The sequence below is a fragment of the Penicillium antarcticum genome (genome assembly GCF_028974205.1).
Source record: "Penicillium antarcticum strain IBT 31339 chromosome Unknown utg000004l_segment0_segment0, whole genome shotgun sequence".
Taxonomy (NCBI): domain Eukaryota; kingdom Fungi; phylum Ascomycota; class Eurotiomycetes; order Eurotiales; family Aspergillaceae; genus Penicillium; species Penicillium antarcticum.
The window spans coordinates 946,420-969,751 of NW_026695302.1; the positions used below are offsets into that span (position 1 = coordinate 946,420).

A 23,332-nucleotide genomic window follows, 5' to 3' on the forward strand; every position below is an offset into this window, starting at 1 on the left:
CGAGTATTTAGTCAAGTAGATATAGCCAAGACCATATCCCAACCTCCACCTCCAATCTCCAACCTCCGACCTCCACAAGTTATATACATTAACGTAGCATACTAATGCAAGACAGGTCTCCACCCCTGTCTAGCCACAAACCCATTCACACCCTCATCCTCAAGAACATGCATCCCCAATCTCCCGGTAACAACACTCCGCTCCTCCTCCGGCCCGTGCACATGAAACGCCTCAAAGCCCCCGTCGGACCTCCGGCCCCAGACCTTCACCTTCGCCTTCGGCTTACTAGATGATGAATGTATCCGCTCTGAACTCGGCTCAAATCCCGAATTCACACGGTCCAGACTGAGATACCAGCGTCGTTGGTGGATGGAGCCGATACTATTTGTGGAGCCCGGGTAGGCGTTTTTGAGTTGAATGTCCAGGTCTGTGGTGTGCTCGGAATGACTGCCGTTGCCATTCTCTGAATCTGATTTCGATCTTGGTAGTCTGGATCGGTCTTGGTTGGTTCTTGGTGTTGATGCAGGTGATGAGGCGGTTCGGTCGGGTTCAGGGGGTGGCGGTGAGCTCCTTTCCGAGTCTGAGGTGGATGGCGCTCGTAGGATTTTAATTGTGGAAACGTGGCGTCGGCGCCGTTTTGGGCCTTGGCGGATTGGTTTTTGGTAATTGGTTGTCTTGTCCATGCGGAGGGCGATTGTGTAGTTCTTCGGTAGGCGGGTTCCATGTAGTCGTAATCGGATTTTGCCCTGAGATGGACGTGTCAGAAGCTTATCATGTTATCTGCAGGATTGAGGCGTACATTTTGGAACGCTTGGTGCAGCTTTGCACTATCAGATATCTGCTTTTCCAGCGGAACAGACGGTCGAACTGATCCCTCGTCGGAGATCTCAGATCTCGAGTCATCTGTCTCAGGACCAGACGGTTCCTCCATTGGATAAGGTAGGACTTGGTATTCGCCTGTATCCCAGATAATCATACTCCCCGTCTTATGTGATGCCGTCTCAATAAGATGATTCTAGCAGAGAGTCAGCAAGGGAACGATATATCAGTTGATATCAGACATACCCATAAACAATGAATACGAGTCTCAGTCGCATTCCGGTTCAACCGCTTACTATTCGGATCACCAGGCATTCCATACATAATCGCCCAGCTGACAGAACTCGTCTCTGAGATCTGCAGTCGGAGATCATAATGCGGACCTGCGACAGGGTGGTCGTGCTGATGGATGACGAAGTGACGGCCTTCTGGGTGTTCGTTGCGCCTGTATAGATCGGCCCATTCTACAATCGGTAGTTGGGGGAATGACTGTCTCGGTGGACGTATGCATTGGTTCAACTTTGTGGATATAATTTTTAGATGGTCTTTCACTTGGACTTGGCCTGCTTCTATAGCGGCAAGGCTTGGCGTGGCCTTGGATTGTGGTGTGTTGGATGAGGACGTATCTCTCCCATCCTGATTTTTCCTGTTTGGAGATCTCCTTGGTGGTGGTGATACAGCTGCGCTTAAGCTTGCAAGGATTGGTCGGTCATGTCCAGATGTTTGTTCCAGCTCATGTTCTGGGCTGCTTTCTTGGCTGCTTTCTTGGCTGCTTTCTTGGCTGCTTTCGGGGCTGCAGGCGCGCTTCATGATCTGCAAGTAAGTTGAAAAAGCGGTCTGGAAATATAATGTATATCATATGATAGATCGAGCCATCTCTCCAGAATCCATAATGCCCAAAATTGAGAGATGTACTTGCGAAGGATGGAAAGTTGATGTCGATCCGTTGCATAGCTTAGTCATGGACCCACGGTGCGCTCATCGAACACTTAGGAATGAAGGTTCACGATATATTATTCTGGTTGGATATATCTTATTTTTTTGCATGAAAGAAATGGCTATGATTTACGTTGGGCTAATAAGTTGGCATAGTGTCAAACCAGTCAGACATGGCAAATGAATATATGTTTTTATAATGGAATCAAGAATTCGAGTGCAATTCGAGTGCACCTGCACAGCTATCTCGCTAAATAATTATCTGAATCGTATCAAGGCTGAATGATCATTCAAACCGAAGTGACCAATATAAAGGATGAAAGATGAAAAATAAGTATCCCTGCAAGTATCTGATCCTCGTCTTTGTTTTTGCTCCATAAGGCATACCAATCTGTTTCGCAAAGAACCATTCACAAAAGTCCAGCTTGAAACTTTCTAAACGTCATGAGATCCAGGATCGGGAGGGCTTAGAGAATTCACCTTCACACTTTGTGGGTTATGGAAGACATCATCTGGATCGACAGCGGTCTTGATATCCTGGAGACGAGCGAGATTGGGTCCCCAATAGGTCTCCTGAGCATTCCTGAGATAAGGATCAACATATCCTGGGTAAGAACGCACAGCACCAGGTGCGCGATTCCCAATGACTACTCCATGCAAGCGATTGAGGAACCGTTTGATGATGAAGCCTGGGGGCTCAAAGCCGGCGACTGCATAAGATTGCATCCACATGATAGCATCGCGATGGGCGTATGAGGTTGCATTCACGGGAACATCATTGGTTGCTCCGCCTTCCAGGTCAAAGATCACCCACCAAGTAGGGGTACCCTTGGGTGCTGCATCTAAGTAGGTGAATAGAGTAACCAGGCCTTGTTCATTGAACAGCTCGTCGGCCGTGAAAGACAATGATTTGGCGTAGAAAGACGTGAGTACATTACCCGTGAGACGAAGCAAATAGTCCTCAGCTGTGTGAGCGACCAAAGACAGCCAGTTGGTGATGTATGCCACGTTTCCCAGACCTTGAAGAGGCAGATCATTTTCCAGCTCAAACTTGTGGAATTCGTCCCTGGTCCCAAAGAAGCTGCCCATAATCATGATACCATCCTGAAAGATTGTGAGCTCGGTGGAAAAGTTCCGAGTGAGATTCGGCTTGGCCACAATGTTCTGCCAGGCCATGAAAAGCTTCACCTTGTCGAGAACATCTCCCTGACTGAAAGTATACTGGTATTGAATAGCAGCCTTGGGTACACCGTGAGTGCGGACTTTGAACTTGGTAACGATACCAAAGCTAGCTGCGGCACCTTTGATAGCCCAGAATATGTCCTGATTCTGTGTATCGGACGCAGTAACCACACTGGAATTCGCCAGCACAACTTGAGCCTCGACAACATGATCCAACGACATTCCCCACTGTCGAGACATCATACCAAGACCGCCAATGGTGAAATGACCACCAACACCGACCTGAGGACAAGATCCATGTGCCATAGCCCGACCACCAGCATGCCAAAGACGATCTTGGAGATCGCCCAGGCTTGTACCGGCTCCAATCGTGGCAACGTGAGTATCGGGGTCCATGGTGAAATCCTGGAAGTTCTTCAGGTCCACGACGACATGTCCATCTTCTCCACCGAGACCTGTCATGAAATACATTAATATGGGGAAAGCCTGAGCACCGGAAGCTCTCTACCGTAGTTCCCGTAGCTGTGGCCTCCACTGTAGGCCTGCATCTTGTAATTCTGGGCGGCGGCACAGCTCACGATCTCGGCTACCTGGGCGGTAGTCTTGGGGTAGGTGACCACGGTGGGATGGACTGGGATGGCAAGGTTGTAGGATGGCTGGATGCGGAATTCATAGAGCAGGTCTCCTCGAAAGGTGACGAGATTGGGGTCGTGTCCCACGGCGGCCACGAAGCATGCACGTCCGGCGACGCTGGCTGAGTTTCCCATCTTGCAAGTATATCAGAGATGGGATGCGAGATGTTGGAATTTCGAAATGGAAGCTGGGAGATGGAAAGATCAAGTTCACAGTTCTGGCGAGAAGTAGTGAGTTGGAAGGATAAGGCAAGAACAGGATGGCGCCTGCCTGGTGTGCTGGTCAGTTGAAATTTCATGTTGTGTTTGTGTTCCCCATGAATTGACTGGTATACTTGGTGACTTGGTCATGTCGACTTGATCTGTTGTGTTGCTGGACATCATTGAAGATCCTCGGTGTTCTCAGTGGACCTGCTAGCGCATATATCCAGTTCCCGAGTGCAGGCAAGGTTGTTTAAGCATCATCCTGTCATATCGACATGCAGGGACTTGTGCAACCATCTCCCACCTACGTTGAAGTCCAAATCACAGGGATCTAAACAAACAAGTGTATAAACAAATGCCCGGGGACTAGGTCAGACATCGGGGATCACAACGGCGACTTGGATGGTCCCCGATCCGGCAATCCCTAAGGGGTGCAAGAATGCGCAAGGCCTAAATCCACCTTCTTTGTTCTACTGCTTCTTTTAGACCCCTGTCGATTAATTCTACGATTCTCTTCTCTATTACTTCCATTGCCTCTTATACGCCAAATTGCCATTAAGCTCTATACCTCAGACTGCACCTCCCGCTATGACATCAGGGAGAAAACTTTGATACCAACATCCGAATCGACAACAATATATCATGTTCACGCCCGTTCATACAACCGTAGGCGCGCTATTACTATTCCAGGGGTCTTCGGGCCTCTTGCTGCACAATGGCGCTGTGTTCGGCATTTCTTCCCTGCTGTCAGGAATCGCCTTCAACCCCAGTCGTGACAATCTGCCGATCATCGCGGGACTGGTGTCGAGTATAGTGCCAGTCTACCTTTTCGCACCATCCTTGATCCCGAACTATCCTGCTGCACCACAGTCTTTGGCTTCTGCTGCTGCAACGCTAGGGGTGGGCTTCTTGTTGGGTTGGGGGACTAAGGTGAAGCATAGTGGACCCACATCGTCGGGAATCACCAGCTAACATAGAACAGAATGGTCGGGGCTGCACATCCGGACACATGCTATGCGGCCTTTCGCGTCTTTCGTCTCGCTCGCTGATTGCAACGGCTGTTTTCTTCACGACCGCTTTGCTCACTGCGAACTTTGTTGGCGGTGGTGCCAATATCCCGGCTTGCGGTCCGATCCCGTGTTATACTCCAGTCTATCCATCAATACCTGAGTTGATTTTGATGGCGGGTGCGACATTGCTTGCTGGGATCACAAACTTCGGCATCGTTCCTCGCAAGGTCCATCGGTCAGAGCAATCGAGGGTCGCCTTTTCCTTCATAGCAGGACTGGAGTTCGGGCTGGGTCTTCTCTTCTCTGGGATGGCTGACCCTGCCAAAGTCCTCCGATTCTTTGCCTTTTTGACAAATCCGTCGCGATTTGATCCATCCTTGGCATTGGTCATCTTGTTTGGAATTGGGCCATCTCTGTTCACTTTCCTGACCGAGAGACCGGGACAGCTGGTTGAAAAGGAGAAAGTAGTTACAAAGCCTACTCTAGCAGAGAAATGGCGACTTCCAACAGCAACCATGGCGGACATTGACTGGCGTTTTGTGGCTGGTTCAGTGGCCTTTGGGCTAGCTTGGGGGTTGAGAGGTGTCTGTCCAGGCCCTGCTATTTTGCGAACAGTCCTTCAACCAACCTGGGGGCTTGCAACAATGTCCGGATACATGCTGGGCAACCTTTTTTGAGTGTATAGAGAATGCTCAAATTTGAACATATCTCTTTCTCCCCATTCATTATCGCAGTGGGTAGTTTTTCGGTTCATTCAGTTGAAGGGGCATTGGTTGCATGAGGGCGTGCTTGAAATGATCCAAAGTTCAGGTCTCTCGGGAGCTGCGTTCGGGTATTATTAGCAGAAATAAATAAATAATGACAATGAGTTTGTACAGTGCCAATTTGGCTGGGAATAAATGCCATTTACTATAATATGCAGTGGGTATATAACGGCAGATAAATGCGAGAATCAAAGGTCCAAAAGGAGGTATAGCAAAAGGAACGAAAGAATGGCTTACAACTCGGTCTTCTTGTCCAGGTGGATGGCTTCCGCCTCCGCAGAATCTTGGTCTCTGTGTTCCTGGATGGTTGCTGGGTGGTCGAAATACCCTTCCAGCTCCATCCACTCAGCAGCAAAGGCAGTGACGAGCATGCCCCAATCTTCCACGGTTTCCTTATCCAAATGTTGTCCGTCATCGTCAATTGTGTGCCAGACAGAAGGGAAGCCCTTGAATGGAGCAAAGTCAATGAGATGGAGAACCTCGACTCCCTTGGCAAGGAAAGGAAGGTGATCATCCTGGATGCCACCCATGGGGGTAAGCTTGTGGCCATCCTTTGCGGAATCAATGAACCACGAGTCAGTCGAGGAAGACTTGAATTCCTTGAGTGATCTGAAACGCTTTTCTAGGGCAGCCAAGCTTTGATAGGCCCAGTGGGTGGTCTCATAGTAAGACTGGATGGTTGGTGACTTCGAGCCGAGGAGATCTAAAAGGACGAACAGAGAAATTGACGACAGCGGAGTCTTGAATTCCGACATGGCTGGGTAAAACTGATCATCCCAATGTGTTGCCAGAGCACGCGCACCATACAGAGAATCGCTGTCACTCCATTCTTTGAAGGCCTCTTCGCCATCCAAGAAAATGACTTGGATGCCATGTGCATCTTCAAGGGACTCGTCCAGGCCCTGCTCCTTCATGGCGGACCATTTCTTCCCCAGTGCAGCGTCAATACTGCGCATTGCATGCATGATCATTGCACATGGTGCAGCACTGTCAATGCCTCCGATAAATCCTTTCGGCTCAATCTTGCTGTCATAGTGGGCAACAAGAGTCAAGCGCCCGACATCACCAGCCGAGGCCCAGGGAGGATCGCGAGTTGCAATAAAATTCTTGAAGGGAATTTCCTTGCCCTTGGATGTCGGTGTTTTGGCAGTTGAATTCTGCACCTGAATTGTCCATTCTGGCAAGCTGGTTCGAAAGAAGTCAGCAAAGTGATTGAGCACCGCGGTGGAGCCCGGAGTGCCTGGGACGCGGGTCCTCAGTATAGGTGACAACAAGGCGCCATTGTGAATGTCGAAATCGTTGTTCGGCCGCGGAAGAGAGTTCAAGGTCTCATCTGAAATCGTCTCGTATGCATTCACGTGTACAAAAAGCAAGAGAAAGCCTAGCCAAAGGGACACAATGCGGCTAGACAGGCGGCGATAAGCCGGAGACATGACGGGAGAATAAGTCGCGCAAAACGTTCCGAATCTGCATCAAAGCCTCGGGTTCGAAGGGTTCGAGGTGATTCTAGCGAGAAGACATAGACAGATGATCTGATAACAATGCTGAGGATGAGTTGTCAGAGATGCAGGGGCTCATGCAAGCCCCCCAAACACCTCGGAGGCGGAGGCTAAGGCGGTCGCAATTTTGCCGGAAGATCGGCGCGGATTTATCGCGCGACAATCAACGTCCCGATTCTAGCCTTGTTCAATGACTCAGTCATGATGCGACTTCAGATCTTAATTCACCCCCAATTGCGCAAAGGCTTGCCTGAATGCGCCCAGGGAGGCCTTCGGAGAAGCGTTTGGGTCAGATACAAATCTCAGATCCCTCGGCCTTCTCAGAAGCATCTTTCACCATTGCCGAAGAAAGAAACGGCTCCTGCGGCTCCTGTCAGAAGGACAGTCACACCTGCGTCTGGAGCGAATCCCTCTCCAAAAACAACCATAAGAGCAGGTATGAAAAGATTTGATGTTACAAGTATGCTTGCTGATCAATAGCTACAGGGCCACCGGAACGGATATTGGTATATTATGGAGGCACAGGCAGAGCTATTTTCCTGGGTACCATGCGCATTACGACGGTGCTTCTCTTCGGTGCGGCATGTTTAATTGTTGCGCCAGCATGCTCCGTGGCAGATTATCCATGGTATAGCGTTTCAGGTGGTACGTTGCCTTCCATATCAAATGATCTCGGCATCTAGACTAACTTGATTTTAGTAATCGCCGCTGGCGCTTTACCAATGCTATTCGTCTCATATACATCAGCTCCTTATGTTAACTTCATTCATCTTGCTTTGCCAGCCTTTGCCAGAAAGTCTCGAGAGGCGGCCATCCAGTATGGAAAGGAGCTTCCTCCAACGGCCATGTTGTACATCACCAGCATGAGATTCAACACTATCCCTCGCCAGACAGCAGTACGCCTCGGAGATCTCGTTCCGGCTCATGATCCCCTTCGCCCTGTCAGCTTCCGCAATTTAAACCCTACGCCGCAGCGCTGGTGGCAGGGAAGAGCACCAACTCAATTCTATACGGAGGAGCACTCCAAGCCTGGGCGACAGACGTCCGCTTTCTTCCCAGAGCTATGGGGAAATATCTATCGGCAGATTCAAGCAGCAAAGTCATAATCTCGATGATTTAATCTGAGCTAGACCTGATAACTGCCGCATCGAAGCCAGATTCACAATTGCTTCACCTTCGTTTCATAGACCCTATATCAATCACTTGGCAGTTATCCTATTCCCACATTTAGTATCCATCATGTTCAATCTACTGCACAAAAGCTCCCCGGTGTTGCTTCTTATCCTTCAACTTTGTTCTCACGCCTCATTGAGAACGAAGTGACCGATGTCTGCATCATGTACTTGTTTGAAGTATCATCAAGCTACAAAATCAAAAGTCAGAAAAGCTTTATCTCATTTGGCACCTCAGACGTGGCTGTCAAGTGGTGTTCACTCCAGCAATCCTCACAAAGGCCTGAGGTTCGCGGGTTGCCCTAACGCGCCGGACGCGTTCCTTCCACCCCAGAATCATCCTCACATCAGAATCCCAGCCCTATGCGACCCGCGCAACATATTCTACTTTTCGTTTCAAATCAATCTTTCCTTCTCCCATATTCTTCATTTCCCCCACATTGAAGAGATATCCATTACTGCATTATACCTTGCAAGCTTCTATTCTCCAAGTGAATTACCCCGCCATCAAACATTGAAGATGGCCCCTGCTACTAAACTCACTGCCGACAATGGCCCCTTCTCCGCTCTCAGCGCCACTGAGATGAAGCTCCTCGCCCTCGGTAACGTATTCCACACTAACGGCACTGTAAGCACTCGAGGTCATTCACCGTCTTTTCAGATGCTAATCTAGGTTTAGCCCAACTACGACGATATGGCTAAGTGGACTGGCCTGAAGGCATCCTCTGCCGGGACTCTCCACCGCGGTGCCAAGCGCAAGCTTGCTCGTGCCCTGGGCATCGCCGACACCCCTAACCCCTCGCCCACCAAGGCTGGCCCGGCTCGAAAGCGGGCCAAGAAGCCGACCGCTAAGACCGCCAAGAGTGAGGTGAATGATGAGAAGGCTGTCGAGGAATCCGCTGTCCCCATCAAGGAGGAGCCCGCCGAGGCGTTTGACACTGATGACTCTGCCTACTCGCGCGACCTGCAGTATACCATTGAGAACGCACACAAGGCTGCTCAGGCTATCAACGAGGCCGTTGCCGCCGAAGCTGTTGCCGCAGCTGCAGCTGCCGCCGAATCTCGCATTGAGGACGAGTAGTTTTTCATTTTTTTCATTTGTACTTTGCATGACATCTTTTTGTTTCTGCGATCAAATGGGGAGTTGATGATACCAGTTTATCTTTGTTACACATGATGTGTTTTCTTATTGTTTTGCTATGCCAGGAGGATTTCTGATGGCTGTTGCCAGGGCCGAGGGATGTGTCAAGTTTAGTCGCGGTGGGTGAGCACCAAGTAACTAACTAGCTTACAGTATCCCAAACGAATGATCATCAAGATCATTACTCTGTTTCACTTTATAAGCTGTATGACTGTACTAGTAGGATAATCCACCATGAGAAAATTGTAGCCAAAATATGCCTTGAAGGCTGAGACTGCGTATTTAACCAAACGCCAACAAAGCTCAAAGAAAGACGTTTGGCAGATTGTTTGGACGTTTTGCACGAAGACAAAAGCAAATTAAATTGGATAGGATAGACTAGAAGATCCTCACATAGCCCCAAAGGTTTCTTGGATTCCTGAGTGTCTCCTTAAAGAGTAGCTCGGCTTGCTGTGAGGTTGAAATAAACGCAAGATATACCAGCTACCCGCCCGTCGGGTCCGTCCGTGCACGCCCCTAGCCCTACATCGTCCCCCATCCGTTCATAAAACGACCCCTCCATACCCAACAGAACTTCCTCCTTGTAATTTCCATTCGCTCGAGGAGTTCCTTCCACCAAACCTCACGCCACACAGCCTTGTGCCTGTCACACATTATCATCATGCCTGAGTCCAGCCCCGAAAAGAAAGGCGGCCGGTCCGAGGACCTCACACCTGGTGAAAGCAAGATGCTACTCATGGGTATTCTTTGCTCTGGTAGTGCCAAGGTCAGTCGTCAATCTTTCCACGAGCGTTATCGGAGCTAAAACCTGGTATTGAACAGGTCGACTTTGAGAGACTTGGAACCTTGATGAACACGAAGCGCGCCTCCGCCTCAACCATGCACAATCGCGCCCTTCGCAAGCTGGAGAAGGTCTACGGTGTCAACGCCCAGGGAGGCACGATCAAGTCCGCTGTTAATACCCCTGTCAAGACCCCTGCCAAAAAGGCTGGTGGCCAGAAGCGCCGCAAAAAGAACCAGGACCCTGAATCAGAGTCGGAGCCTGAGCCCGAGCTCGAGCTCAAGAACGACTGTCCAGAAGAGGCTGAGGAGGATGATATGCTTGCCTATCAGACTGAGCCCACTGATTAAGTGTCCACATTTATCTTCAGGCCTTCTTGATGATGCAAGATAGATACAAGGAGGGAATACGGGATAGGGAAGAGGCGTGGTTCTAGATGTATCGACTAATCATTCAATGAATCAAAGTTCCATTAACTCTTTGCGATCTAGCTGGTATCGTAATGACTATGCAGGCGTTCTTGCCAGTTGAAGAAAGAGCTCGCCCCGTACGCCTGATCATGCTTCAGTACAGAAAATTGCGCTGCTGCTCAATACATTGAGATAACAACAGCCCTATAGGTATATCGAATAGCCAAACCTGTAAACCCAAGAATGAGCAAGTACAAATAAAAGTCTCAGTACCGCCAGATACTGAGTACAAAAATGAATGTGTGGATGCACCGTCAATGTCCCCGTCCTCTGTCTTACAATCCATGTAAGCCCCTCTCGATCCAAATGCCAGCCATTCTGTGCTACAGCAAGATCAAACTCTGTTCTACGACATTTTGACTTCAGCCTCAATTGGTAGTCATTCTTGTATTAGTCCGTTCGTGAGTCAGCAGCCCAGTCCGGCAGCGTATATTCGAGTAGCTGACTGAGGTTTTCTTCGCCCTCAAATATAGGTGCAAGCGTGGTGAATGCCTAGCGTCTTCGGGAATCTGCACCATAGCCTCGAGGTCTTGACTGAGTTCTCTGGTTTCGTCGTCGAACTCTCCTGCTCAGCATGTTGATACCGAGTAAGTAGACCGGCTTGGTGCATGAATTTGGCAACTTAGCGGATTGCCAGTGGATTAGAAATAAAGCTGTTATGCTTGCACAGCGGTTCTAGATGTATCTTTTTTGCTCTTCAAGTGAGCGTACCCCCGTGGACTGATGGTACCGCAGTCAAACAATAAAATCAGTCTGGGCAATACGTTGGCCTTCTAAACAGCAAACATGCACTGTCGTCGTGCAAGTGGGGGTTTGGTTTAAAAGACTTCTTTCGTGGGTTGGAAACCAAGCCCTTCAACGCCCTACAATGAAGCGGCCAGACACTTCATTGTACGACCGGGACGGCGTACCTTGTTCGGTCGTGACGAGGGAAAAAAGGATTTTGATATCTCATTGGATGGGCTTCACTGGTAGTGACGTGACGGTCCTTCTGTTTTCTCAATTTTGCCGAGCGAATGCTATCAGTATTCCTATAGAAAGAACCTTGACACTGTGTGTTAGCCACGAAAAACAGCACGTTTATTTTGTTAGACTAAAGAATCTAATGGGCTATGCAAAGCCAGGTTCGGCCGCTACTGTGCTCTCAAAAGCAAAAAGAAACTCGAGGCGGATTTGTTTGGAGTATGGCTGGGTACTTCCTCTAACTAGCGACGAAGAAAGCAGTGAGATGTGTGAATCTGAAGACAAACCTGCGGTCTAAAGTAAGATACCAGGGAGCAACCGCAACAAGAGACAGATGCCCAACAAGAAATTGATAACAACCCCGGAAACTCCTTTCTAGCCGACAGACAAGAAAGCTGCCAAACATCGCTCTAGCGCTAGACCCAATTCTCACCATCGTATCAACACAGCAAAGAAATGTATAAAGCGAGTTGTGAGCCGTAGGTCCCCTGGCATAGAGTTGGAGGACTCAGAGTATTCACTCAATTCGTGCGTTGATTGCCCACGCAAGACATCATCCAGACATCTCAAGCGCAAGCGTGCTCCAAGGAACAACAGAGTTGGAGAGACTACATTCGATGAGTCTTCTGAGGAAAGCTCTCAGGGTGTTTCAGATGCAGGAGATAAAGAAACTTTCACCCACGCCTACAAAAAGCCTTCCAATGCTAAACACAGGAAGACCCAAGATAGCGAGCTCGAGGAAAACTTGAGGGATCGGCTCTCCCGTGCAGGCATTTAACATTCGAGCCCGGTGGAGAATAGCCGCAGGAATAAGACGCTGGAGAAGACAACTCCAACTATCAATAGCGATGCCATCTACTCAAATGATGATTCGATTGAGGAAAGCAATGCCGAGTGGCTATCTACGGATGAAGATGCCCCGCCAGGTCATGCAAAGCTCGACAACTTAACGAATTCGAAGGGAATCTATCATACAAACAAAGCGCCCGAGGAAGATATTGTCGATCAGCGGTCTCATGGAGAGATTGAGCACAGCGGTCGGAATAAGGGAGTTAGGAAGCCGATCAGTGGTGGACACTAGAATGGAAAGCAACACAAGAAGGCCAGAAAGAGCAAGCAAGATCCAAGTCATTTGAACAATGAGTCGAGGGAAAACCACATCGAGCAGACTTCGCCCGCAAAGAACCGAGCTTTACCTTGACAGCCTGAGCTAGATAAGCTCTCAAGTCCAAAAGGCCTCAAGTCTTCTACCCCGGGAGTCGAGGGAGATGTCATCGATCAACTATCTCGTGCAAGCCTCGAACCCATCAGCCTCATCAGCCCCGTCAAGAGTACCCCGAAGAACAGGAAGCCGAAGGGAAATGAACATGTTTTGACTGCCGAGGATAACTTGAATGGACACCTTAATAAAGGTCCTGGCAAGCGCCATGGACACAAGGCTGCTGGCTGGACTGCGGTGAACAAGAGCCGTGTTGCTGCTCCTGAGGGATCTTGCCATGAGCACGGAGGTCCTGGAGAAGCTTCAGACGGAGACCCTGATGATCTCGGAGTTGAGTGATGAGATGATCTGCTTGTATTTGGCTCTGGAGTAGGCTCAATATGGGAACTGCGTGATGGAACAATTTGCTGGGTTGGTGGACACAATTTGAAGATCGTTGTTTGAATGGCGTTCCGGGTTGGTATTTCAGGGTGATTTCCAATAGAAAAAAAATAAAAACAATAAAGATGCACAAGCTGCTCAGAAAATACTTCATTTCAGAGATAGTAGACTACATAATGAAATCTGCTAAGATAACAGAGCAAGGCCGGAGACGCCAATGAAACGGATACAACAAAAACAAATACGATGTTTGTCACAAGGAACTGGGTAGAATAGAAAACGAACACGCAATCATGATAATCTATATGATCAAGATGCACGTAAAAAAATTGGGCATAGAAGATTAGATAGACAACTTAGAATATCATTACAAAGCTTCAATAGCTTTCAGCAATACATCCAAGCCACGATCAGAGACATCACCAGCATTGGAGTCTTCCTCGGTGACAGACTCGCGCAGTGCCCACGCAACATCACTCCACCAGCCAAGACCAACATAGCCACCGCCCTTCTGGCGCTCAAGGCTCTCCTTCAGGCGGCTGGTGTGCTCCCATTGCTTGGCGGCGTCTTCGGCACATTCGATGACCTTGCTTGGGATCCCACACATGGAGGCGCAGTGCATACCGAAACTACCCTCTGCAACACCCTCTTCCAGTTTGTAGAGGAAGGCAATACGGCGTTCGGCGTCGTCGACGTGAATGGCCATGCGCTTGGGTGCGATTTCGGGGTGGTTCTCGAATTCGGCAGCGAGGGAGTGGTAGTGGGTTGCGAAGAAGCCCAAAGCGCCGATGTGGGTGGCAATGTGATGTAGAACAGCTTGGGCAACGGCAACACCATCGTAAGAGCTAGTTCCACGACCGAGTTCGTCAAGAATAACCAGAGAGCGTGGAGTAGCTTCGGAAAGGATCTTCTTGGTCTCTGACAGTTCAACGAAGAAGGTAGATTGAGCGGCGAAAATGTTGTCGTTTGCACCAAGTCGAGACATGATGCGGTCCACAGGAGTCAGGCGAGCTGACTGGCACGGAAGATAGCATCCGATCTGGGCCATAATCACAGCAACACAGGTCATACGGAGAACGGTGGACTTTCCGGCAGCGTTCGCACCTGTCAGCAAATCAATGCTGGCATGCTTGCCACCGAGCTGGATGTCGTTGGGGATAAAGTCCTCAACAGAAGATAGGAGACATGGGTGACGAAGCTCTTCGAACTCCAGAACACTTCGCTGGTCATCCACAAAGGTTGGCCGACAATTGGGCTGGCCCAGAGATGCGGAAGCTTTAGCCAAACTGATTAGACAGTCAAGCTGGGAAACTATCTTAACAGCAGCCAACCATGTGCTGTAGTGCTCGTCGAAACGAGCGTGGAATCGTCCGGCGACCTCCTTGACAATTTGGCTGTGGGTTTCCTGGGCCTCTTGCAATTTGCGAATTAGACTTCGAAGCTCGGGGAAGTAGTATCGCTTGACCTGCTTGGTTGCAGACATTTGGTTCCAGTCCTTGGGTATATTCTTGACCTTGATGGGAACCTCCAGTTGATAGATTTCCTTTCCATTGTCACGGAAGCAGATGGCAGAAGATCCTAGGTCACGACGAGCCTTCTTTAAAAGGTTGTCAAGGTCCTTGTGCAGCTGCTCGATAATTTCTTGAGAGTTATCAAAGTCTCCCTCGACACCGGATTCAGGCACAAGAATTCCATTCTCCTTGGCCTTGGGGCGGTCAAAGGCAGTCTTCCAATATCCCAAGAGCGAGGTCAAGTCGGGCATTGCGTTTGTCAACTGACCGATAATGCCTTCTTCGGTTGAGGTAGAGCCATTATCCTTGAGCAGGCCCATAGTGTAGTCGATCTGCTCGAAACCCTCCAGAACACGCACGAAGTCGGCAGCCTTGCAGTTGCCGGCATGAATACGAGAGATCAGTCGCTCAAGATCCGGCATCTTTGTCAACTGAGAAGAAAACTGGTCACGAATACTTGGGTCGGCGTTCAGTGAATCGACAGCATCCAGTCTGGCGTTGATCTTCTTTGCATCCACCAGCGGATGGCAAACCCATTGCTTGAACATCCGCTTACCGAAGGGTGTAATGCAACGGTTGAGGAGCTGAAACAGAGTTCCTTCAGATCCACCGTCAAACGAGTTGGCGAAGATCTCCATGTTGATCAGAGTCTGACCGTCAAGCACAAGACTAGTTGCCTTCTTGATGGGATCATACCACGTGAAATTGCCGATAGTGATCAAGTCCCGCTCAATTTTTAGCAAGCGCAGATATGAAACCAAGGCGCCGAATGCACACATCAGCAGCTCCTTTTCGCGCGCTTCGCGCAGAGCTTCTGGCCAGGCTGTGACGTTTTCATCATCTTCAGAAACAAAGTATTCACTAGCCTCGAGTTCTCGAATTGTGATGTCGGATTCCCAGAACTCCTTGCCGGGCTTCATCATGTTCCAGATAGTAGTGGGCCCAGTGTTGTTCTTCAGGATGCGCATAACCTTTTGAGAAACACAGCCCTTTTCTAGTAGCAGTTCCTGCGGCCGTGTCTGGGCAACAAAAGTCTCGAATTTTGTCATATCGACATCGTCCACAAACTCAGACATGAAGAATTGACCTGTGGCAGTGTCGACAAATGAGATTCCAAATGCAGGAAGGTCATCAATAATAGCTTCCTTGATAGAAACACAGTAAGTAGACATGTCATCTTGAAGCATGGATCCCTCAACAAGGGTACCTGCTGTGAGAACACTGGCAAGCTCTCGCTTGATGATCTTATCTTCCTTTCCGGGCTTCTTGCCATCACGCTCACGCATTTCCTTGCCCAGGGCAGATTCAGACTGGTCGACGCGAGCGATCTTGAAGCCCTTGGCCACGAACTGGTTGGCCCAGTGGTCCAAACTCATCTCTGGAACACCGACCATGCGCATGTTCACGCGATCAGTGAGCTTGAGATCGAACAGCTGGTGTCCGATGGTGGCATCGTTTTCGTACAGCTCATAGAACTTTCCCTTCTTGAAGAAAACCACAGTATCCCAGAACTTCTGCTTGATCTCCCAGTACTGCTTCTCAAATGGAGAGAATCGCGACCAAGCCAGTGGTGGGATATAGATCGTACGGGGATCGTAATCCGGGTGACCCTTGGGGTTTCCATCAATGTCCTTGATTGTGGCAAGCCATGAATATCGCTGCTCTGGTTCCTTCAAGTGTGCCTTTTCCTTCTTGTTTGGGTTCGAGGGCTTCTTGGCCTCAATGGCTTCGCGTTCCTTTCGTGGCTCCTTGTTCTCTGGATCGAAAGTCCACTTCTTAGCTGTCCCTGAGGACCCCTCCGGGATTTCAATATCAAGGTCCGCATCTGGGAAGGGAGGTGCTGGTGCTGCCGCGGATGATGATTTCGCCGTTTGCCGGCGAGCCGGTTGGGTCGAGGGTCTCTTGCGCTTCTTGGAGGAGACGACTTCTTCGTCAGAATCATCTGCAATAACGAAATCATCCATTTCTATATTCAGGTCAGCGATAGTACGAACGAATAACGGAAACGAGAAACCAAAGTAGCATACCATCGTCGGAATATCCTGCCTCGTCTGCGCCCTCTTGAAACTCATCCTCGCTCTCCGGTAATGTCTTTTGTCTCTTGGCTGCACGTCCAGCAGTGCGGTCTCGGCGGCCGGGCTTGAAGATAACATCATCGTCATCTTCGCCCTCAGAATCCGACTCCTTGTAACTCACCTTCTTCTTTCCCTAGACGAACACTGTCAGCAAGACAATTAATCAAGCCGTTTGAAAAGAAAGTAAACGCACTCTGCGGGAAGGCGACATCGTGGAGTCTGGTGCGTCCCCTTGGGTGGTCTGCGAAACAACAATTCAATCAGCGAGGAAACAAACAAACACAATCGAAAACCGTTGTACCTTCACTTCATCCACATTTTCATCTTCTTCATCCGGCACAGGAAGATCACTGCTAGGAACAGGAGTCAAATCCTGAGCAAAGCTAGAGAAACTCCGCTTGCCCTCCTTCGGCGTCGGCTTAAGCGCGCTCCCACGATTCTCGGCGGCTCTTTGTGCCGGGGAAGAGGCAGGTTCACGGGTACGGTTGCTGGAAGGAGTGGCAGGTGAGGATTTCTGAAAGAAACCCAGAATCGATTTCTGGCTTTTCATATTCTGGGTGCTGGAGGTCGTCCGCTTGAGCGCGGCGGTTGGCGGCGTGCCTGCGGTCGGGGACGTGGCCGTTTCCTTGGCCATTGCTTTCTTGTTTTCTTCTTCTTCAATCAAATCCGATTCAATTGATATGATATTTAAGTTCAGCGCATGGTATGGTTGAAGGGCGAAGGGACTGGGGATGTGGGAGGAGCTAACGCGGATCGCGTCGACGCGTAAAGTGACCGAGACTCGACCTGTCGATTCCCGTGACGTGTATACATACTCAAACACCAGAACTACATGATTCTGTCTCAATGCTTGATAAATATTTTGTTTATATTGTACAGATGGGATATTGTAAAATTACAGATCTAGCGGGGATTCATACACCTATTACGACTCAGTCGGCTCAGTAGGCTCAGTCTCCCAGCCTGGAGCAGTGAGACCTTGCTTGCGAAATTCTTCATCGCTCACGATGTGAACAGCCTTAAACTTCCACTTGCCGAGCTTGAGCATGAGGAGGTCGTCGTTCAGGACAAACTCCTGCGTCTTCTCGGCGCCCCATGGGCGGATGGGGGTGAAGGACAGCGCGTCCGACATGGGACCGCTGTCACCGGGACGGCTGCCGACCTTGGCACCATTGTTTACAATAACGCGGTGTCCTTCGCTCTTAGATGAAACCATACCGGCCGACCAAAGGACCTTGTTGAATGGCTGGTTGATCACAAGGGATTGAGGGAGGGTGACCTTAATGTCACCCATGTTCGAAAAGTTCGTTTGAGGGGCGTATTGGTTGCCAGATTGCGGGTTATCAAAGCCTGCGGTGGGAGATTGCGCGTGGCTTGAGGGGGGAGAAGAGGATTTAGGGAGAGGAGTCGGGATGCCGGTGGATGATCGGGGACGGAATAGCTGGCGATGTTGCATAGCGACTGCATCGGCCTCGTCCTTGCCATGGATGAGCTCGACAAAGTCGAAAGCAAGTGCATGTTGCGCAACGCGCTTTGAGGGGTCCTTGTTCTGCTCCTCCATGATACTGGCGATCTCGGGCAAGGGGATGAAAGTGAACAGCTTGAGGTAGTTCTCAACAGTGTCGTCCGGGGTGCGAACGAAGAACTGGTAGAGCTCGAAAGTGGAAGTCAGGTCCTTGTCAAGCCACACGGCGTTTCCTGCAGACTTTCCAAACTTCTCGCCGTTTGGAGCTGTCAGAAGCGGCGTGGTGAAACCAATAGGATGATCGAGCTCCGACTCTAGGGGATTCCTGAGTTGCTCGTCGGCCGTATTGCGGCTGATGGACTTAACTGCGTCCATTCCGAAGAGAATGTTTCCATACTGATCGGAGCCTCCAACTTGCACCTGAGTACCCTTTTGGAACATCGTCCACCAATCCCACGCTTGGAGAAGGGGATAAGAGAACTCGGCAAATGACATGCCGTCACCCTTTGACAGGCGGTTCTTGACACTATCAAATATTAGTAAGGATGTGACATTCCGTTTGAATCTGGCAAAACTCACGTCTCTCTGCCGAGCATAGGACCAATTCGCATATAAGCACCAAGGTCACGCAACACTTCAAGGAACGGCATTGAGTTCCACCAGGTGTTGTTGTTAGTCAATGCCCGCTTCCACATCGGCTGCCGTTCGTATCCGTGTCTCCGTCCGTAATGGTCAATGCTGACGCCCAACTTCTTCAATTGCATGTGCATGCTAGCCATGTTGGCTTTTCGGATCGAGGAATGGACCGCATCACGTCCTTTTAACCGGCCAGTAGGATCGCCAACCCGAGATGTAGCACCGCCAAGCTGTAGGCTGTCAGTGAATGCTTTTCAGCTGAGAGTGGAACAGATGGAAGACTGACCAAAAATGTGACCGGAATACCCCAGACGTATGCCCAGGCCAAGACCATAAATGGCAGCATGTGTCCAACATGCATCGAAGGCGCCGTAGGGTCGATTCCGACGTAAATTCCAGCGCGCTTTTCCGTAAAGACCTTATGCAACAAATCGCGTTCTCTGCAAACAACCGAACAGGTCAGCATATTGCTGAACCATACCAAATAATTGGGTCTAAATGCAAAATCCAATTTAAGTTGACATACCCAACAACATCATGGATCAGACCACGCTCCTCCAAATGTTGCGCGAAATTCTTCCTTTTCCCTTCCTTAATCTCCTTCGCAAACCCAGCCCATTCCTTCTCGCCATCCTTCATGCGCTGTATGTACTTCTGCGTAATCCATCGTTGCTGCTGGAAGCATGTCGCAGACTGTGAGGCAAGTAGTGCTGGGCGAGTGTTGGCACCACGTAGCGAACTTGTTGTCGTCGCGGCGAAATTGCGCGCTCCGCCGAGGGATCGGCGGGGATTGAGAATATTGTGGCAAGCCGCCTGGCGGAGCAGTACCGATTGTGGCCTCATCGGACCAGTTTTTCTGAGAGGGTATATGGGTGAAAAGGGCTGTAGTGGACCGGAGTCTAGACGGAGTCAATAAAGAGCAGCTCCGAGATTCTTTCGATAGGTTCGGAGTATTGATGATCCGGTGCTTATCGATAGGGTGTTGATCTATTCTCAATTAGGCTATGAATTTCTGCCTCAGGTGTCGAGATACGGATCTATATCACACCGTTCAGCTGCTTCCTGCCTGAATTGCTTTGCCAGTAAATGAATGTTTGGACTCACTTGCCTTGAAATTCAGGAAATGCAGCGCAAATTGCGTACGGACTTCTTTTTAAAAAAACAAACAAAAAACTTCCGTTTACAATGAGAGTCAAGAAGTCAAGAAAATTGTGACTGGTATTGCAGTAATATATTGCCTCTTGAGGTTTGTTCACTGTTATATCAACTCTTTTGGGTGTTTTTTGGTAATTGTTTTACAGTCAGAGCCTCATCCACCTTGGAAACCGGTAATCAAATCCAGATTACGAAACCGAGAGCTAAGAACAGAAATAAGAATATTAATCGGTAAGGATGAACATGATGCATTGTGCTAGCTCATCCAACAAATACCTGTACATGAACCTCGCTACTCCATCCACTATCCAACTTCATCGTCTTCCAAGCAGTCAACATGTCAATTGCCAGCACGTTCCCATCCTCACCCCCTTCCTTCCATACGGTTTTCCGGGGGATTGGCTTTCCTTGGATCATAACCATGAAGTCCTTAGCAATACTCCTACCAGGAAGATCGGACAGATAAATTCCCATTATCCCAAGAGCTTTGAGACTAACATCAAGTCTCAATCGGCCGTTCTCAGCGAGGCATATATCAGACATCACCACAGCCGCTGCACCAGTCATCTTGCCCAGCAAGCCGAGCACGGCCACATAGGTCAGTATATCAACGGAGCCATCATGTCCTTGGTGATTTTTCAGCGTAAACGATTGGATTGGGTAAGCAGTGAGAATCTCCCATCCTCTTTGTTCAAGAACGATTGAGACGAGGGAATCTCGATCTATAGGCCGTATACGAGAGGAAACCTTTCCGGTGGTGTGTGCGCGCACGATATAGTAGCCATGAGAGTTTTCGTGGATTCCAGGAAAATCCATCAGAGAGACCATAGTGGAGGTCCCGTTAGAATTGATATTGAACAGACCCAGGATCCCGCTTCCGGTTCTAGCCCAGCCGGTGTAACATCCTACGCGCAGGATGTTTCCTTCATTGTAGTCGTGATAAGTGTCAATGGTGCGTCCAATGACACTGGGACGCAAGATTATGGTGATGTCTTTGACGGTTGGTGCGGTCATCTGATCAAGCAGGCTCAAGTCATGCTTTCCAGGCTCGTCGGTGATATAGATCGGTCCACCAGACACGCATCTCGCAGCAGCATGGAAAGATGCGTTTGGATGACTAGTTTGAAACATATCCCAGTCTGGGAGTACGTTCAAGTATCGCGTGAGAAGTGAATTGTGTGCGTTGCAGAATACATGCCATGGGTGCGAAGCGGGTATTTCAGGGAAGAAGTCATCTGAGTTTCGGAGCGGGATGGTGGGTTTGTTGTTTGGAAGTTGTGAATGGAACATGATTTGAGGCGTCATCGAACCGCATGAGATTGAACGAGTGCTAAAATATCTTAGAGAGGCGATTGACCATGCATCTTGGTAAGAGGTCATGAATCGTCTGCGGTCTTCCGCGTCTTCAAGGAGATCGATGAAAAATTGCGAATCTGCCTTGACTGAATCTATACCCGTCGAGTCAAGATGACTATAGAAGTCATTATAAAACCGCTGGATATCATCCGGGTCGATAGCGAGAATTTTGCCATCAGGGAGATTTTGCGCAATAGGACCATTGGGAGAAGGATCTTTGACCTTGACTTCTTTTGTCTTATATCTTTTGGCTAAGTCTCCTTCTGGCGAGATACCACCCCAATACCCGAGCAAGGCATGCCAAACTGCAATGTGCTCGATATGGGGATTGGCGTCATGGATTGATCTCACTGTATTCTTCAGTCCTTTGGGGAAACCTTCCGAATGGGCTTCAAACTGCTGCAAGCCTCTCTTGAACTGAGACTGGCCCTCATTGTCGTTTGCTTGCCAGCCATCATCGATGACGAGGTTGGCGATTTGGATTCCATTTGACTTCAATTCTGCCAAAGCATGCAATATCTTTTCTTCGGTAAGATCCTGGCCAAGAGCGTTCCAGGTACAATATGTCAGACCATCAAACCACTGAGCAAGAAATTGAGCAGATGGATCCTTCTCCACAAGAACCTCGTCATCACCTGGGGGAGATAACGGAACTTGTCCCTCCAAGATTGTACCCGCTGGATTAGCAAACGGCCTAACAACCTTGCGAGCCTCATACATCACTGCAGACATGGCGATCTCGAATTCTTCGGCGGCTGCAACCAGAATGTGGAACTCTGATGGATCCTTGTTGTCACTTTTTGCTTTAATGGCAATTTCACCATTATTACCAGATTGAAGGACGGTCAGGACATCATTGACTCCCGATACAGCCAGCAACACCAGGTGGACCCCGTCACTCCTGAGGAATGAGCAGAGTATTGCGTCTTCAGTGAGTTGGAATTTGTCTTTCCCATGTCTAGGGCCCAGCCATGGACTCCACACCCGGACGATGGAGAAATATCTCAACACTGATAAAGGTGTACCAAGCGTGACATGTTTGATATTTGAGGTTCTCTCTTGGCATGGATCTATACCGCCTGACAGACTCCAAAGCTTTGATCCTGGAGCCTCACTCCTCCGCTGTTGGATTTGCAGCTTATCAGAGATATTTTTGATAAATTTGGCCATATCCCTTTGCGGACTTTGAGTGGATTGGTCTGTGGCCACAGACTGATGAATACCAGAATACCGTGAACAGTAAACAATTTCGCCATCACTGACTGGATGCTTCTGGTTGGCCCACTGCCACTCTTCATCTAGGCTGGTTCGGAATCGTACTGTAAATTGGACATGGCCTCCTTTGGCGGGCAATGGAATATTGCCAGCAAATACATGGCGATGGAAGTCATACTCATCATTGTCATTTCCATTTAGTCGATTTGCCAGTTCAGGGTGACAATTCAGTAGTGGCAGGGCTGTCCATTCGGGGCTGGTGATATTGTGCCAGATCTGCACATCCCATGGCTGTGCGGGGAATGAGCTAATGGATTCGATTATCACAGTGAAACATAGCTACAACCAATATTAGCATTCGGATTACCGTTCAATAGGAATACGAGCCGTTGCTCGAGATACATCTTAGCAATCACTCAGTACTTACCGCATCATCTTCTTCGGATCTTCGGATGTTGGTGAGTTGCCCCAGAGGTGGGTAAGATGTTACTCGCGCGAACATGGCCAGTTGATCTGATCGAACAAATCTTCCTGTCGACTTCTGTGTACTTTGGCCTGGTTCCCGTACGGGAAGAGGCGATGAGGCATTCACCGACATTGAAGAGGGGTAGGAGCAGGCGCCTCTTAGGCTGAGTGATAAAGGCACAAATACAAGTACGAGGGAATATGCAGAAATATAATGAAGTAGTGCAGTTAAGACGGGTTTCCATGTGCTGAATGCGAAGCTTGTAGTGAAGTATGTTGAC

At 49.3% G+C, this 23,332-nt stretch overlaps 11 protein-coding genes across 11 annotated transcripts; 5 read left to right on the forward strand and 6 right to left on the reverse strand.

The window, feature by feature from the left end:
• Window positions 1-101: 101 nt before the first annotated feature.
• Window positions 102-1,629, reverse strand: N7508_004329 (uncharacterized protein; the record flags this gene model as incomplete). Its single annotated transcript, XM_058462395.1, has 3 exons — window positions 102-746; window positions 800-1,015; window positions 1,066-1,629. The coding sequence occupies 3 exons, from the start codon at window positions 1,627-1,629 to the stop codon at window positions 102-104; spliced, it is 1,425 nt and encodes a 474-aa protein (XP_058321020.1).
• A 561-nt stretch (window positions 1,630-2,190) lies between these two features.
• On the reverse strand, window positions 2,191-3,704 carry N7508_004330 (FAD-binding oxidoreductase; the record flags this gene model as incomplete). The annotated part of the gene is made up of 2 exons (XM_058462396.1): window positions 2,191-3,392; window positions 3,446-3,704. The coding sequence occupies 2 exons, from the start codon at window positions 3,702-3,704 to the stop codon at window positions 2,191-2,193; spliced, it is 1,461 nt and encodes a 486-aa protein (XP_058321021.1).
• A 711-nt stretch (window positions 3,705-4,415) lies between these two features.
• N7508_004331 (YeeE/YedE family protein) lies at window positions 4,416-5,460 on the forward strand (the record flags this gene model as incomplete). The annotated part of the gene is made up of 2 exons (XM_058462397.1): window positions 4,416-4,703; window positions 4,756-5,460. The coding sequence occupies 2 exons, from the start codon at window positions 4,416-4,418 to the stop codon at window positions 5,458-5,460; spliced, it is 993 nt and encodes a 330-aa protein (XP_058321022.1).
• A 320-nt stretch (window positions 5,461-5,780) lies between these two features.
• Window positions 5,781-6,980, reverse strand: N7508_004332 (glutaminyl-peptide cyclotransferase family protein; the record flags this gene model as incomplete). Its single annotated transcript, XM_058462398.1, has 1 exon — window positions 5,781-6,980. The coding sequence occupies one exon, from the start codon at window positions 6,978-6,980 to the stop codon at window positions 5,781-5,783; it is 1,200 nt and encodes a 399-aa protein (XP_058321023.1).
• A 270-nt stretch (window positions 6,981-7,250) lies between these two features.
• On the forward strand, window positions 7,251-8,152 carry N7508_004333 (uncharacterized protein; the record flags this gene model as incomplete). The annotated part of the gene is made up of 3 exons (XM_058462399.1): window positions 7,251-7,482; window positions 7,533-7,691; window positions 7,746-8,152. 3 exons carry the CDS (start codon window positions 7,251-7,253, stop codon window positions 8,150-8,152), a joined length of 798 nt encoding a protein of 265 aa, XP_058321024.1.
• A 586-nt stretch (window positions 8,153-8,738) lies between these two features.
• Window positions 8,739-9,299, forward strand: N7508_004334 (uncharacterized protein; the record flags this gene model as incomplete). Its single annotated transcript, XM_058462400.1, has 2 exons — window positions 8,739-8,846; window positions 8,898-9,299. The coding sequence occupies 2 exons, from the start codon at window positions 8,739-8,741 to the stop codon at window positions 9,297-9,299; spliced, it is 510 nt and encodes a 169-aa protein (XP_058321025.1).
• Window positions 9,300-10,020: 721 nt separating this feature from the next.
• Window positions 10,021-10,490, forward strand: N7508_004335 (putative histone h1.3.; the record flags this gene model as incomplete). Its single annotated transcript, XM_058462401.1, has 2 exons — window positions 10,021-10,125; window positions 10,182-10,490. The coding sequence occupies 2 exons, from the start codon at window positions 10,021-10,023 to the stop codon at window positions 10,488-10,490; spliced, it is 414 nt and encodes a 137-aa protein (XP_058321026.1).
• A 2,165-nt stretch (window positions 10,491-12,655) lies between these two features.
• On the forward strand, window positions 12,656-13,131 carry N7508_004336 (uncharacterized protein; the record flags this gene model as incomplete). The annotated part of the gene is made up of 2 exons (XM_058462402.1): window positions 12,656-12,700; window positions 12,778-13,131. 2 exons carry the CDS (start codon window positions 12,656-12,658, stop codon window positions 13,129-13,131), a joined length of 399 nt encoding a protein of 132 aa, XP_058321027.1.
• A 409-nt stretch (window positions 13,132-13,540) lies between these two features.
• N7508_004337 (mismatch repair ATPase MSH6) lies at window positions 13,541-17,393 on the reverse strand (the record flags this gene model as incomplete). Its single annotated transcript, XM_058462403.1, has 4 exons — window positions 13,541-16,650; window positions 16,712-16,892; window positions 16,953-17,000; window positions 17,061-17,393. 4 exons carry the CDS (start codon window positions 17,391-17,393, stop codon window positions 13,541-13,543), a joined length of 3,672 nt encoding a protein of 1,223 aa, XP_058321028.1.
• Window positions 17,394-17,684: 291 nt separating this feature from the next.
• On the reverse strand, window positions 17,685-19,703 carry N7508_004338 (tyrosine--tRNA ligase MSY1; the record flags this gene model as incomplete). The annotated part of the gene is made up of 4 exons (XM_058462404.1): window positions 17,685-18,750; window positions 18,804-19,090; window positions 19,147-19,300; window positions 19,387-19,703. 4 exons carry the CDS (start codon window positions 19,701-19,703, stop codon window positions 17,685-17,687), a joined length of 1,824 nt encoding a protein of 607 aa, XP_058321029.1.
• Window positions 19,704-20,276: 573 nt separating this feature from the next.
• On the reverse strand, window positions 20,277-23,184 carry N7508_004339 (putative raffinose synthase protein Sip1; the record flags this gene model as incomplete). The annotated part of the gene is made up of 2 exons (XM_058462405.1): window positions 20,277-22,925; window positions 23,014-23,184. The coding sequence occupies 2 exons, from the start codon at window positions 23,182-23,184 to the stop codon at window positions 20,277-20,279; spliced, it is 2,820 nt and encodes a 939-aa protein (XP_058321030.1).
• Between the last annotated feature and the right edge of the window lie 148 nt (window positions 23,185-23,332).